General features: G+C 46.6%; 1 protein-coding gene across 5 annotated transcripts in view; it reads right to left on the bottom strand.

Moving 5' to 3' along the window:
- The window catches only part of grin2cb (glutamate receptor, ionotropic, N-methyl D-aspartate 2Cb), a 142,933-nt gene that overhangs the window by 108,156 nt on the left and 18,732 nt on the right, over positions 1–16,045 (bottom strand). For all 5 annotated transcript variants that reach the window (XR_005458025.1, XR_005458024.1, XM_038777750.1 and 2 more), the window contains one exon: positions 4,662–5,075. Coding sequence is in view for 3 of the 5 variants with exons in the window: in XM_038777750.1 (XP_038633678.1) it covers positions 4,662–5,048 (387 nt within the window). In the remaining 2 variants the exon portion in view is untranslated. The remainder of the gene's footprint in view (positions 1–4,661; positions 5,076–16,045) is intronic.

Raw genomic sequence — 16,045 nt, 5'->3', positions numbered from 1 at the left:
AACTTTTTCCAATAATTCCCCGACCACTGATGTTTGACTCACTGACCTGTAATTACCTGGTTTATCCTTACTTTCCTTCTGAATAATGGTACCAAATAAGCTGTCCTCCAATCCTCTGGTACCTCTCCTGTGAAATTCATTTGGCCTTGACCCTCTCCACCGACACTGTCTTCGGACACAATCCTTCCATAGATACCAGAGGTATTCCCGTCCTCTGACCTTGCGAGTCAAAGAACCCTCTCCGTCAACGACGTTGATGGCGACATAGGGAATGTCGGAAAGATTTGTTTTGCCAAGGTGCCAACTTGCAGACATCTGAACGAGTCAAACGCAAGAACCCAAATTTCTCCAACAACTCCTCCAAACTCACAAACTGGCCCTCCAAGAACAGCGCCCCCATTCCTTCCAACCACTTCTCTTCCCACTTCCTGAATATGGCATCCATCCTCAGATTCGTGTAGATCAGAGCCAGTTTCGATACCGCCCCAATTTAAAATGCTGCCGAAATTGTCTCCATATCTTCAAGATGGAGAAAACCACCGGATTTGCCGAATATTTCACCAGTGAGAACGGGAGTGAGGCCATTGCTAGAGCCCACAACGCAGACCCCTTACATGACTTTGACTCTATCTGTGTCCAGGTAGCTCCTGGATCCCCACACCACCCCACCACCTTCTCCGCATTCACTGCCCAGTAATAATATATCAGGCTTGACAACGTCAAGCCCTCTATCGATCCCTCTCAAGAACTGTCCTTCAAATCCTCGCCAATTTGCCCACACAAATAAAGGACAAAATCAATTTCTCGACTTCCCCAAAAAAGAGCTTTGGAAGAAAAACCAGTAAACGCTGGAACGGGAACCTTGTTGAAATATTTATCGTGACCGACTGAATCCTGCCCACCAAGTACAGAGGGAAACTATCCCACCTCTGCAAATCGGTCCTCACCCTTTCTACCGAGCTCATTTAGTTAAACCAGGCCCAATCCCGAGCCATCTGAAATGAGAACATACTAAGCGGAACGGCAACACCCCCAGATTGACTCCCCTCCCCAGGGGAGTAACTGGGATACATTCACTTTTCTCCAGGTTCAATTTGTACCCTGAAAAAGAGCCAAAGTGCCTCAGCAGTGCCATGATAGCGCCCATGGTGGGGGTCGGGTCTGTCACACACAGTAGGAGTTCATCAGCACACAGGGACACCCTATTCTTTACCCCCCCCCCCCCCCCCCCCCCCCGGCCACCCTCATTTTCCCCCTACATCTTTCTGAAGCCTTCAGGGCAAAGGTCAAAGATTTGATCACCGACACAAACAAGTGGAGAGACATAGGGCACTCCTATCTCATTCTGCTAGACTGCTAGTCAGGAATGCCCTGCTATCAACTCCCGAGTGGAACACCTGACTCACCCAACCCTTCCGAAGCCTAGTCTGCTCCTTCGCCGCAGATGGGTCTCCTATCAAAGTACCACATCGGCCCTTAGACTCTTCAAATGAGAGAAAACTCTCACTCACTTCACTGAGCACCCCAAACCCCGGATATTCCACCTGACCAATTTAATCGGTGATTTCTCTCTCTCTCTCTCTCTCTCTCTCTCTCTCTCTCTCTCCCCCCCCCCCCCCCCCCCCCCCCCACACCTCACTTTTAAGTCAGCCATTTCCACTGTGAGTGATTAACCTCTTCATCTTCCAGGCTCCTCATGCCAGGGCCCACCCAAGATGGTCACCAGCCCCATCGCAGGATGAGACAAAGAAAGAAACCCTGGTCACTGTCAGCAATCAAAGAAAAGAACTGGAACTTCCCCGCCGCCTCCCTCTGCAAAGAATAACCCAAACCCTTGAACATCCCCATCCTCCACTTTGGGCCACGTATTACAACCTTAATCCTTAATTACTACCCAACGTCCTCAGCCCCCTAAACTCCCAAAACTCCCTCAATGCAGAGTCACAAATTTCCGTTAACCACATCTATACGCAAACAGGAAAAGAATTACAACGTCCCCAAACAGTCCCATCCCAACCACCATAAAAGTCCCATTCAAACCCCCTCAGTTCTGTCCAGGTCTTTGTGCTTTAACAAAAGCCTCCACCATCTTGGAAAAGTGATCTTTGAAATTGCGCGCTACTCTCAGCCTCGCCGGGTACACCACACCAAAACGCACACCACTCTTATACAGTGCTGACTTTGCACTGTTGAAGGCCGGACGCCTCTTTGCCGCAACGTCTTTCTATATTCCAATATTGCTGCCCTCTCACTGTAACCCACATTTTCTTTGGCCCGTTTCAAGACTCTCTCCTTCGTCTGATAGCTGTGAAAGCACACGATCACCGCTCGTGGTGTCTCCTTTGCTCATGGCCGGAGTGACTGGTGGGCCCTGTCCAGCTCGGGGGGAGAGGGGTGGGGAAGACCCTGGTCCTCCTCCCCCATCAACTTTGTGAACAGCAAAGTACTCCGTCAACCTCGGATCCTCCAGCCCCTCTGGCAATCCCACGGTCCTGAGGTTCTGCCTCCTCGACATATTCTCCAGGTCCTTGGCCTTAGCCCTCAGGACCCTGTTCCTGTCCTCCACCACCAACAGGGCAGCTTCCAATGAGGCTATCTGGTCGCTGTGTAGCGACAAGGTCTCCTCCACCCCCTTCAGCACCTTACCATGCTCCTCCCTTGATTCCGAGGTCTTTCCCAATGTCTCCTTTATCAGGCCCAATGTGTTTTTCCCAGACTTTATGAGGATCTCCATCATCTCCATCCCTTGCCTCTCAATGCTTGCCAAATTGTCTCTAAATTTGGCGGGCATTACCTCTGTCTGCCTATCTACAGTAATAGGCGAGGTGCAATCCCACCCAACGATCTTGCCTCCGCCATCTTTGTTCCCAACGGACTCCGCACCTTCCCCAGCTCCTCTGAAGGGCTACCGCTCTTACCGTTCTTTCCAGTATTCTTTTTTGCAGATTTTGACATCTTCTTGAAAAGAACTATTAAATGGGACGGGTCTGTTCACAAATTACCCCCGAAAACCGGGCTAAAAGGACCAGAAACCAAGGACTCTGGTGGGTGACCTCATTCTACATGCTGCCACTGGAAGCCCCCACCTGCTGTACGTGTGAATGAGCTACCAATGCATTTCAGAGGCTTGAAAATGTATTACTTTACATAATGTTACATTCATATACAATGCTTTTTTCTTTTGTTGTCATGCAGATAGTTTTTGATTTCTTTAGGATAAGACATCTAGTGCAGAAAAAAAGAAGGATGTTGTGTTATGGTGTACTTGTACCTTTTAAGGAATATACCTTTCTCTGCTGTCAATCATTCCCCACCTTGAGGCAGGATCTGATGTGTAACTCTGAGATAGAACAGAGTCGCAGTTCTTCTCTCCATCACATGGGAAGAAGTGGGGATGTTTGCTGATGATAGCCCAATGTTCAACACCATGTGACTCATCAGCAATCCATGTCCAAAACAGCAGGAACTGGACAACATTCAGGCTTGGGCTGATAAATGACAAGTAACATCCATACCACACAAGTGCCAGGCAATAACCAGCTCCAACAAGAGAGAATCTAACCATCTCCCTTGACATTCAAAGGCATTAGCATCACTGAATACCATACTCCCAACATCCTGGGTGTTAGGATCCTGGAAGTTGGACCAGAACTGGACCAACTATATATATTCTGTGGCTACAAAAGCAGGCCAAAGGCTAGGAGTTCTGCGGAGAGTAACAACTTTCCTGACTCCACAAAACCGTTCCACACTCCCCAAGGAACAAGTCAATGGAATTGTGTGATGGAATTCTCTCCACTTGCCTGGATTAGTGCAATTCCTACAACACTCACAAAGCTTAACACCTTCTCAATGGCAATTAGGGTCTGTTTGATCAGCACCCCATCCACCACCTTAAACATTCACTCCCTCTACCACTGATGTACAGTGGCAGCAGTGTAACTATTCCTCACACTTAAACGAATGGGTTTGACACTGTTTCTGCCCACTTTTGAACTGAGGACCGTTTGCGTGTAAATCAAATATGATAACCACTACACTACACAAATACTACCTACAGGATGCATGGCACCAATTCGCCAAGGGGTTGCCGGGTCAAAATCCTGAAACTTCCTTCCCGAAAGCACTCTGGGTGTACCTGTACCAGATGGACTGAGTAGATCAAGAAGGCGGCTCACCACCACCTTCTCGATGGCAATTAGGGACGGGCAATAAATGCTGGCCTAGCCAACGCTGTCCACATACTGTGAAAGAATCTAATTTTTTTAAGTTGTAGAGTCTGTTAACATTCTATCTACATGTCATCCTGTCTTCAATTAAAGGACCCACATTATTGTTTTACAGATCATTGTATGATTGCTACGTTTGCAACATGGAGGAGAACACACCACCTTCAAAATCTTGTATGTTTCAGTGAAATCACCCGTCATTCTTCCACCTCTCATTCCTCTAAATTCCAGAGAGAAAAAAAACCCAATTTACTCAGCCTCTCATCATAGGGCAACATCTTATCCCAGGAACTAATCTAGTGAATCTTTGTAGTACTGCCGAGGCAAGTACATCTTTTCTTTGATATGGAGACCAAAACTGTCGACAGTACTCCAGGTGTGGTCTCGCCATAGCCCTGGAGAACTGCTCTTGTTATGGTATCTGGAACTAACCTTTGGAGTGAGCACAACAGTGGAGCCGCCACTCATTCCTATGATTGGAGCTGATACTTGTGCAGAGACAAAGTCTAGAATTTGCGCCACAGCCTCGGATTCAACGTCATCCTCAAAGATAACAGCGTGGATTCTGGATCTGGTCAGCACGTCACAGATGTGAGTGATCAGGCTCCTGGGATTAGTGTTGTTCACTATCACCGTGACGGCGTTGATTTGTATCGGCAGGTCCTGGTAGGTCTCCCGATTAAAGCTGCCCCTGATTTCCATGTGATACCACGAGCCTCCGAGCACAACAGCTACGTTGACGGTCGGTTGGCTGGCCTCCCTGGCAAAAGCAGATTCCACCGCACAGAGGAAGAGGATGGTCTGTAGTATTTGCTCCATGGTGGGCAGCCCAATCCCAATGGCTCACTAAAGAAAAACAAGGGTCATCCAGTTAAGATAAATCCACAACTATTTGCATTCACGTCAGTGACTGGTCTGTTATTATAAACGAGGAGACTCCAATTGGGGTGGTGGGGGTGCAGAGATTAAGGGGAATTGAATTAGAAGCAATGTGGAAAATTGGACACAAAGCTGCTTAGGACTGTGGAAATAGACAGTAGGGGTTAAGGGCAATTTTTCAACGTGGTTGAAAGTAGGTTGTGGAGTCCCACAGGATTCAGCTCTGGGCCATTTCTGTTCACTGTGTCTATGAGCGATCTGCATCTCAGCCTCGAGGAATTGGTGTTTGGATAATAAGAGATATGATTAAACATTCTGAAGGTCAGAGGGAGTTGCCGGGGATGTTGATAAGATGGTGGACAGGATAAGAGAATGTGCACTGGAGTTCAATGCCAATTGCAAAGTCAGGTGTTGTATTTTGGTTTAAAATGCAATTATATTTTGAAAGATGGGTCCTGGGGAAGAACATAGTGATTTGTTAGTTCAGGTTTGCTAGAACTCAGATGGATAAGGCCATTTAGAAAAAAACTAATGAGATCCTGGATTTTATGACATTTTAACATTGGGTTTTTAAGAGTAACATTAAAAAAGTCAGGAATTAATAATCTAAGTAAAACCTTTCCAAGACCACACATCTGTGATGATGGCTTCCACACTCCAGGAAGAAGACTATTGAGATTCACAAGCATGCTGCCAGGTATGGGAATATAAAAATACTCAAACAAAATACTTGGTAAATTGGAGCTGTTTTCACTTCAATAGAGGGGATTAAGGGGTGGTGTGATATTAACTTAGAATGGTCATATTCTCAATGAAAATGGAGGGCATGTGGAATAATTAGTTTGTGTCAATCTTTCTTGCGAGGAAGAGGTGAGTATGCGAGAAATCCCAAAGAAACCAATATTGAATCAGAGATAGGACCTCAGCAAAAATAATGTATGCACAATAACATGAAGAAAATAATGGTATTAAAGACTGATTAATAACCAGAACCAGATGGTTTCCATCCCAGAGTTTTAAATGAAACAGGCAAAAATATCGAAGATGCTCTTATTATAATCTTCCAACAATATCTCAGTTAGGCAACCATTCCTTTAGTTTGGAAAATTACGCATGTCACTCTGCTATATGAGTGAGGGAAAGTTGGAAATTATAGACCAGTTAGCCTAACGCAGGGGTGGGCAAACTTTTCCGTGCAAGGGCCACATTCAGAAATTCACAATTTTAAAGGGCCGCATAGTATATTAAGTAAAATAATTACTTCACCCGGTTATGATTCTGGGCGCCTCGTGTAGAACATAGAACAGTACAGCACAGAACGGGCCCTTCGGCCCTCGATGTTGTGCCGAGCAATGATCACCCTACTCAAGTCAACGTATCTACCCTATACCAGTAAGTAACCCAACAGCCCCCCCCCCCCATTAACCTTAAAAAAAAAAATTTTTTTTTTTTTTAAATAAAAAATTTAAAAAAGTTTTTTTTTAATGACTTGGTGGGTCGCATAAAGACCTTTGGCGGGCCGCATGCGGCCCGCGGGCCATAGTTTGCCCACCCCTGGCCTAACGTCTGTTGAAATTGCTAGAATCTATAATTCATGATAGAAGTGACACTTTGAAATTTTGTAGCTGATCAGAGAGAGCCAGCGTGGATTTGTAAAGGGGACTGGTGAACCTGAATGAATTATTTAAAGAGGTAACTAAATTAGCGGACAGAGGAATGTCTCTGGATATTATTTGTATGGACTTCAGGAGGGACTTGATTAAATCCCTCAAAAGAGATGTTAGCTATCAGTTGAAGCTCATGAAATTGAAAACATTATTGACCTGGTCAGGAAATTGACTGAGTGGCAGAAGACAGAGTTGCGATAATGGACAGATAATCTATTTGGCAGGAAATGACTAATCATATCCTAGAAGGATTTATGTTGGAGCCTCAACTATCTATTAATGACTTAGATGACGGGGGAAACCACAGAGCCAAATTCATCGGCGATATTGAAACATTAGTCCCTCAGAGGCAGAGAAAGGCTATTTTTTTAGAGAGGGAGAGAGGGGGTGGGGTGGCATCAGTCATTAAAAAATTTCTGGAATCTATTAGTAAGTAAATCCTAACAATGCACAAAGATAAACCTAGTTTGATCAAACATGGCTTTACAAACGGCTAATCAATTTTGACAATTTTTCTTTGAAAAGCCGTCAATAACAGGATAGATAAAAGGGAACACATAAATGTGCTATATTTGAATTACTAATTCAATGAAGTGCCACACTAAAAGTTAATGCACAAGCGAAGGGCATTTAGAATTGGAGTAATATATGATGACCTCATGGGATCATGTCAAACATGGGCAGGGAAACCTCCTGCTGATTACTACTTACCAATCCTGTTCTCCCCCCCCCCCCCCCCCCCCCAGCGCAGCTGATGAGTCAGTACTTCTCCATGTTGAACATCAAAGCACAGAATATTTTCTGGATGGGGTCTTCAATGTCCATCACCAAGAATGGTTTGGTAGCATTATTACTGACCGAGATGACTGAGTCCTAAAGGACATTGCTGCTAGCTTGGGTCTGCAGTAGGTGGTGAGGGAACCAACAAGAAAAGAAAAAAACACTTGATCTCAATAGAATCCCTACAGTGCAGCAGGAGACCCATTAGATGTGCACTGACCCTCTGAAAGAGCACTCTAACTATGCACACTCCCACATCCTATCCTCGTAACCCTACCTAACCTGCACATCTTTGGACTGTGGGAGGAAACTGGAGCACCCGGAGGAAAACCACGCAGACACAGGGAGAAAGTGCAAACTCCACAGAGTCATCCAAGGCTGGAACCAAACTCAGGTCTGCTATGAGGCAGCAGAGATAACCACTGTGCCACCGTGCTGACCTCTTCCTCACCATTCTGCCTGTGTCAGATGCATCTGTCCATGGCAGTATTGGTGGAATGACCACGGCACAGTGCTTCTGGAGATGAAGTCCTATCTTCACATTGAGGATATCCTCCATTTGTTGTATGGCACTAGAACCGTGTTAAATGGGATCAAATTCAACCATATCTAACAACTCTGCACTGGATATCTGTGATGGGCTGTGGGCAATTATCAGCAGCAGGGTGGCACAGTAGCACAGTGGTTAGCACTGTTGCTTCACAGCACCAGGGACCCTGGTTCAATTCCCAGCTTGGGTCACTGTCTGTGTGGAGTCTGCATGTACTCCCTGTGTCTGCGTGGGTTTCCTCCGGGTGCTCCGTTTTCCTCCCACAAATCCCAAAAGACATGCTTGTTAGGTGAATTGGACATTCTGAATTCTCCCTCAGTGTACCCGAACAGGCGCTGGAGTGTGGCGACTAGGGGATTTTCACATTGCAGTGTTAATGCAAGTCTACTTGTGACACTGATAATGATTGATTATATGTATTCAACTGTGATCTGTAACCTCATGGCCCGACATATCCCCCTACCAGTCATTAACTTCAAACAAGAGATCAACCCTGGCTCAATGAAGAGTACAGGATGGCATGTCAGGAGCAGCAAATGAGGTGTCACCCTGGTGAAGCTACAACACAGGACTATTTGTGTGCCAAACAAACAGACAAAGCTAAGCAATCCTAAAACCAACGGATCAGATCTAAGCTCTGCAGTCTTATCACATCCAGTTGCGAATGGTGATGGACAATTAAACAACTCACTGGAGGAGGAGGCTCCACACAGATCCCCATCCTCAATGATGCAGTGGACCAGCACATTCGTGCAAAAGATAAGGTTGAAGCATTTTCAAAATTTTTAAGCCAGAAATTTCTTTTTGTTTTTAAATCTTTTTATTCTCCTCATTTTCCACATTTTCTTTAAATAACAACAGAAAACAAACAAAAACAAAACCAATCCCCCAAACAGAACCCGCTCAATATACAAACCCAAACATCACCCGTACATTCCAAGTAAAAACTAAAGAAAATTAACAATCAATCAGTAAACAGTGCACTCAAGAACAACAATAACCCCAACCCCCCCTTCCTCCACTAATGTTCGATGGCAACCAATTTTCGAAAGTGCATAAGAAACAGTCGCCATGAAACCCTTCCCTCATCCCCCTCAGCTCAAACTTCATGTTCTCGAGAGTCAGAAATTCCAGTAGATCACCCCGCCCCGCCGAGACACGTGGTGGAGAAGCCGACCTCCACCCCAAAGGACCTGCCTCCGGGCAATCAGCGAGGCGAAGGCTAAAACATCTGCTCCCGCACCCGCCTGCAGCCCAGGCCTGACCGACACCCCGAAAATGGCTTCTAGGGGCCCTGTTTCCAAGCTCATGTGCACTACCCCTGAGATGACATTGATAACCTCCCTCCAATACTTCTCCAGCTCCCTCCAATACTTCTCCAGCTTTGGGCAGGACCAAAATATATGTACATGATTTGCGGGGCCCCTCCCACAGCGCTCATATCATCTTCCACTCCCTCAAAGAGTCGGCTCGAGTCCTTGGCCTCATGAGGTGCGCCCTATAGATGACCTTCAGCTGTATCGGCCCCAACCTCACGCACGAGGTTGAGGCATTCACTCTCCGGAGCACCTCACATCACAGACCATCTTCCGTAGCCTCCCCCAACTCTTCCTCCCACTTGGCTTTAATCCCTTACATGGACAGCCCGTCCTCCCGAAAGGTCCTCCCGTAAATCACTGATACCACACCCTTCCCCATTCCTCCTGCCATCAATACCTTTTCCAACAATATGGAGGCCATCGCTATTGGGAAGATCTGAACCTCCTTCCTAGCAAAGTCAAAGAGCTGCAGATACCTGAACCCTTCCCCTTGCCCCAGTCCATATTTCTCCCCTAACTCTTACAACCTCATAAAACGGCCCCCCAGGAACAGGTCTTTTAATACACTGGTCCCCCTCTCCTCCCATCTCTGAAATGTTTCGTCCAGCTTCCCAGGCACAAACCTATGGTTCCCCCAATCACCATCTCCCCTGACCCAGCCTTCAGCTTAAAAGTGCTGCCTCCACTGCCTCCAAATCTTCAGCATTGCCACCACCAACGGACACCCAGAGTATTTACCTGGGGCCATCGGAAGCGGCGCTGTTGCCAGTACCCTCAACTCCAACCCCCTGCACAGACTCTCCTCTATTCACACCCACTGGGACTCTCTCTCCCTCCCCCAACCCTCCAACCCAACTCTTCACCTTTTTGGCATTCGCCGCCCAATAGTGATATCGCTCTGCAGAACTACATTCCTAACCCTGGACACTTCCCCCCCCCCCCCCCCCCCCCCCACAAATAAACAAGGTGATCAGCTTATCCACTTCCTTAAAAAACGCCTTCGGCAAAAAGACCAGCAGGCACTGGAATAAAAACAAAAATCATGGCAGCACATTTATTTTAATCGTCTGCACTCGACCTGCCAGTGACAGAGGGAGACTATCCCACCTTGCCAAATCTGCTTTCCCCCTCCCCACCAAGCTAGTAAAATTGTACCTACGGAGCCCACCCCCCAGTCCCACTCCACCTTCACCCCCAAATGCTTGAAGTGGGTTGCTGCCCTGTTGAATGGCAGCCCTCCCATCACCCGCGCCCACTCCCGGCCGGGACACCACAAAGTACTTCCTCATTCCAGGTATAATTCCAGGTATAAAAGTAGGGAGGGGGGTAATGGAACATTGGGTGTCTCTGTACACGAATGATTTATTATTATATGTATCAGATCCAAGTGCGTTGAAGGGGGATATAATGGAGCTTCTCTGAACTTTTAATAATACTTGTGACAATAAAAGATTATTATTATTATTCATTTATACCCTGAAAAGGACCCAAAAGTTTGGAGAAGCTCTTGGCGGCTCATTCGTCTTTGGTTTCGGCCTCAAAGACCGATGAGCCCGATCCAGTTCATACCGGAAGGGATCTTCCCCCTCCCCCAACAGCTCCACCAACACCTTGGCAAAATACTCCATCGGCCTCGGGTCCTCCACCCTTTGGGCAGGCCCACGATTCTCAAGTTTTGCCGCCTCGATCTGTTTTCCAGGTCTTACAATTTAGCTCACAGACCCTTGTTGGCCTCCCCTCTGCAGCTCCTCACCCATCAAACTGAGCTGATCGCTGTGTTGTGACAAGACATCCTCCACTCCCTTCATTTTCTCACCCTGCTCCGGCACCTCAGCCAAAGTCCTCAACACAGCCACCTTGATGGGATAATCGCCTCCTCCACCAGCACCTTCAGCGTCGCCATCGTCTCCTTCCTCATCACCTCCATGTGCTTTGCAAACTGTTTCTCGAGTTCCAAAGCCATCACCTCAGTCATCTTTTCTGTTGTAAGCAGTGCAGTCCCACCCAGCGATCCATCTTTCCTGTTACCAGCTGACCCTTTCGCTTGACGGTGAACCTTCACTCGCTCCCTTCTTCCACGGCTTTCTTTTGGATTTTCGACTCCTCCCTCCTTCCTTATATCTTCCTGCACTTAGTTGTCAAAAAAGTGACCCTGGCTCCGGGCATTATATTCTAAACAATCAAGCCACGATCAGGAGCCACCAAACGTGCGACTTCCTCCTACATGTCACCACCGGAAATCCTTAAGCCAGAAATTTCAAGTGGATGATCCATGTTGTTGATCCAGCAGCACATGTGCCAGTCTTCAGCTAATTCAATTCACTCCATGTGATATCAAGAAATGGTTGAAGGCACTTGATTGAGTATGGCACCAAGGAGCCCTAACAAAGGCTCTCAGCCATGACAATATTATGACAATAGCACTGAAGACGTGTGCACCAGAACCTGTTGCGCCTCTAGCCAAGATGTTTTAGAACAGCAGCAACACTGGCATCCACCCAGCAATGTGGAAAATTGCCCAGGTATGTTCTGTACATAAAGAGCAGGACAAGACTAATCTAGCCAATAACTGTCTCATCGATCTACTCTCGATCGTCAATAAAGTGATGGAAACGGTCATCAAGAGTGCTATCAAGTGACACTTGCTTAGCAATAACCAGCTCACTGATGCTCAGTTTGGGTTCTGCCAGGGTCACTCAGCTCCTGACGTCATTACAGACCTGGTTCAAATATAGACAAAAGAGTTGAGCTTCAGACGCGAGACAAGAGTGATTGCTCTTCACTTCAAGGCAGCATTTGATCGTGTATGGCATCAAGGAGCCCCAACAAAACTGGAGTCCATGGGAATCAGGGAGAAAACTGTCTGCTGGTTAGATTCATACCTTGCACAAAGGAAGATGGTTGTCATTGTTGAAGGTCAATGATCTAAGTTTCAGGATATCTCTGTAGGAGTTCTTTGGGGTAGTTTCCGAGGCCTCAAGCAGCTTCATCAATGACTTTCCTTCCATCATAAGGTTACAAGTGGGGATTGTTTGCTGATGAATGCACAATGTTCAGCACCATTCAGAACTCCTCAAATACTGAAGCAGTCCATGTCCAAATGCAGCAAGACATGAACAATATCCAGGCTTGGGCTGACAAAGTGCCAAATAACATGTGGCAAATGACAATCCCCTAACTATCACCCCTTGGCATTCAATGGCATTACCATTGCAACTCCCACTATCAACATCCTCGGGGTTACCATTGACCTGAAACTGAACTGGACCAGCCATAGAAATATTATGGCTACAAGTGCAAGTCAGAGGCTAAGAATCCTGTGACAAGTAACTCATCTCCTGACTCCTCAAAGCCTATCCACCATCGACAAAGCACAAGTCAGGAGTGTGATGGAATACTTTCCACTTGCAGCTCCAACAACTCAAGAAGTTTGACACCATCCAAGATATAGCAATTGGCTTGATTGGAACCCCCTTCCACCACCGACACACAGTGACAGCAGCATGTACAATCTGCAAGATGCACCGCAGGAACTCACCAAAGGTCCTGAGACAGCACCTTCTGATCCCACAACTGCTATCATCTGGAAGGAGAAGGGCAGCAGATACCTGGGAACACCACCACCTGGAAGTTCCCTTCCAAGCCACACACCATTCTAACTTTGAAAAGATGGCCATTAATTCACTGTGACTGGGTCAAAATCCTAAAACTCCCTCCCTAACAGCACTATGGATGTACCTACAACACAATGATTCAAGAAGGCAGCTCACCATCAACTTCTCAAGGTGAATTTGGGGTGGACAATAAATGTTGGCCCACAACCTATAAATGAATATTTAAAGGAATATTAAATGAATATAAAGGATTGGTTTTACACACAGGAAGCAAGAGTGCAGATACACAGGGCATTTTCAAATTGGCAGGCTGTCACTAGTGAAGTGTTGCAAGGACTAGTGGTGGAGGCTTGGCTATTTACAATTTATATAAATGATTTAGACAAGGAGACAAAGAGCAATGTATCCAAGTTTGTTAATGATACAAAACTCAATGGGAAATAATCTGTTAGGAGGACACAGGGAGGCAGCAAAGAGATGTAGACAGATTGAGTAAGTAATCTGTTCCCATTGGCTGAATATACAGGGACTATAGGTCACAGATTTAAAGTTTGGGGAATGTGATGAAGGATTTTAATTTACACAGCAGGTGGTAATCACCTGGAACTCACTGCCAATGAAGATGGTGGAAGTGGATTTCAAAGGAAATTGAATGAGTACTTGAGGGAAATAAACTTTCAGGTGTGGGTTTAGCAGAGAATGAGACTGACTGTGTTGATCTACCAAGGACTAATATTGACCCGATGGGCTGAATGACCACTTTTTGTGACGTAAATTACTCATGTTTCCTAATATCACTTTTTAAAAATCAAATTGGCTAAAGAGCTGCATCTGTGAAGTCAGGGACCTCAGGAGGAAGGTGAAATGGATTATCCACTTCGCACTCCTAGTCAAAGATAGTTGTAAATGCTTCAGCCTTTTATGTAATCATGCTGGGCTCCAACATCATTGATGAGGGTATTTGTGGAGCCTCATCTTCCAGTTGTTTATTTAATTGTCCACCACTATTCATTACTTGATGTGGCAGGAATGCAGAGCTTAGAGCTGACCCATTAGTTGCAGAATCACTTAGCTCCGTCTCTTGCAAGCTGCTCCTGTTCTAATGCGTGTAATCCTATGTGCAGCTTCAATAGGCTTATGCCTCATTTTAGGGATGCCTGGTACTTCTGGCGTGTCCTCCAAACTCCTCATTGAACAAGATTTAATGATAATGGTAGAGAGGGATATGCTGGGTCATGACATTAAAGATTATGGTGGATACAATTTTGGCTTTGCTGATAGTCACAGCACTTCATAAATGCCCAGTTTGAGCTGCTGTCCAATTTAGCACATTGGAACGCAATGGAAGGTATCCTCAATGTGAACATGGGGCTTTGTCTCCACAAGGCCTGTATGGTGATACATTGCTGAGGATAGTGTTTAGCAGGTTTTCCTCACTTGTTGATCCTCCTCATCACCTGCCGCTGGACCAGTCAGGTAGATACATCCTTAAGGTATTGGCCGGCTCAGTCAGTAGTGGGATCATTGAATCACTCTTGGTCATGGACATTGAAGTCCGCCACCCAAAGTACATTCTGTGCCCTTGCTACCCCCAGTGCTTATTTCAAGTGGTGTTCAACATGAAGATTACTGCTTGATCAGCAAAGCGGTATCGTAGGTCTACAGGACGTTTCCTTGCCCATGTGTGACCCAATGTCATGAGTCAATGTTGTGAACTCCCAGGACTACTACCTCCCAACTGTATACTGCCCCTAGGTTGGTCTATCCTGCTGGTGGAACAGGGCATATTCAAGGATGGTGAAGAAAGTGTCCGAGACATTTTGCGAGATTCTCTGGCTTCCCTGCGACGCGTTTCTCATGGCCCCCCCATTCGCCAGCGGGATCTTCTGCCACTGTCAATGGGATTTCCCATTGTATCCACCCCATTTCACCGGGAAGCCTGCGGCGGGGGTGCGCCGGGGCCAGACGATCCCGCCGATGAGAACAGCGGGAAGATCTCACCCATTGTCTGTAAGGTATGATTCTGTGAGTATGGTTATGTCAGATTGTTGCCTCGTCTATGGGACAACTCTCCCAATGTTGGCACAAGTCTTCACTTGTCGGTGAGAGTTTACTTTTTTTTTTTCAAATTTAAAGTACCCAATTCATGTTTTTTTCCAATCAAAGGGCAATTTAGCGTGGCCAATCCACCTACCCTGCACAACTTTGGGTTGTGGGGGTGAGACGCATGCAGTCATGCAGACACGGGGAGAATGTGCAAAATCCACACAGTGACCCAGGGCTGGGTTCGAACTGGGGTCCTCAGCTCCGTGAGGCAGCAGTGCTAACCATTGCGCCACCGTGCCGCCCGCCGGTCAGTGAGAATTTACATGGTCGATTTGACTGGGTGGGCCTTTGTTGTATCTAAATCAGATGCCTGGGTCTAATTTGAACTTTCTGCATGGTTTTATTCTTATCATTCTTTGTTATTGTAGCGGGTTGGTACAACTGAGCAGCTTGCTTAGTCATTTCAGGGGAGCAAATAAGAATCAACCACATACCTATGGATCAGGAGTGACATGTAGGACAGACTGAGTTGGGATGTCAAATTTCCTTCCCTAAATGACATTAGTGAACTTGATGGGCTTTTTCTCTGTACACTTTCTAAGGCCTAAATCTTTTTTGAAGTGTGGTGGGCAGCACGGTAGCATTGTGGATAGCACAATCGCTTCACAGCTCCAGTGTCCCAGGTTCGATTACGGCTTGGGTCACTGTCTGTGCGGAGTCTGCACATTCTCCCCGTGTGTGCGTGGGTTTCCTCCGGGTGCTCCGGTTTCCTCCCACAGTCCAAAGATGTGCAGGTTAGGTGGATTGGCCATGATAAATTGCCCTTAATGTCCAAAATTGCCCTTAGTGTTGGGTGGGGATACCAAGTTATGGGGATAGGGTGGAGGTGTTGACCTTGGGTAGGGGGTAGGGTGCTCTTTCCAAGAGCCGGTGCAGACTCAATGGGCCGAATGGCCTCCTT

This window comes from Scyliorhinus canicula, chromosome 18 (assembly GCF_902713615.1).
Source record: "Scyliorhinus canicula chromosome 18, sScyCan1.1, whole genome shotgun sequence".
NCBI lineage: Eukaryota > Metazoa > Chordata > Chondrichthyes > Carcharhiniformes > Scyliorhinidae > Scyliorhinus > Scyliorhinus canicula.
This window is presented reverse-complemented; position numbering and strand designations above follow the sequence as displayed.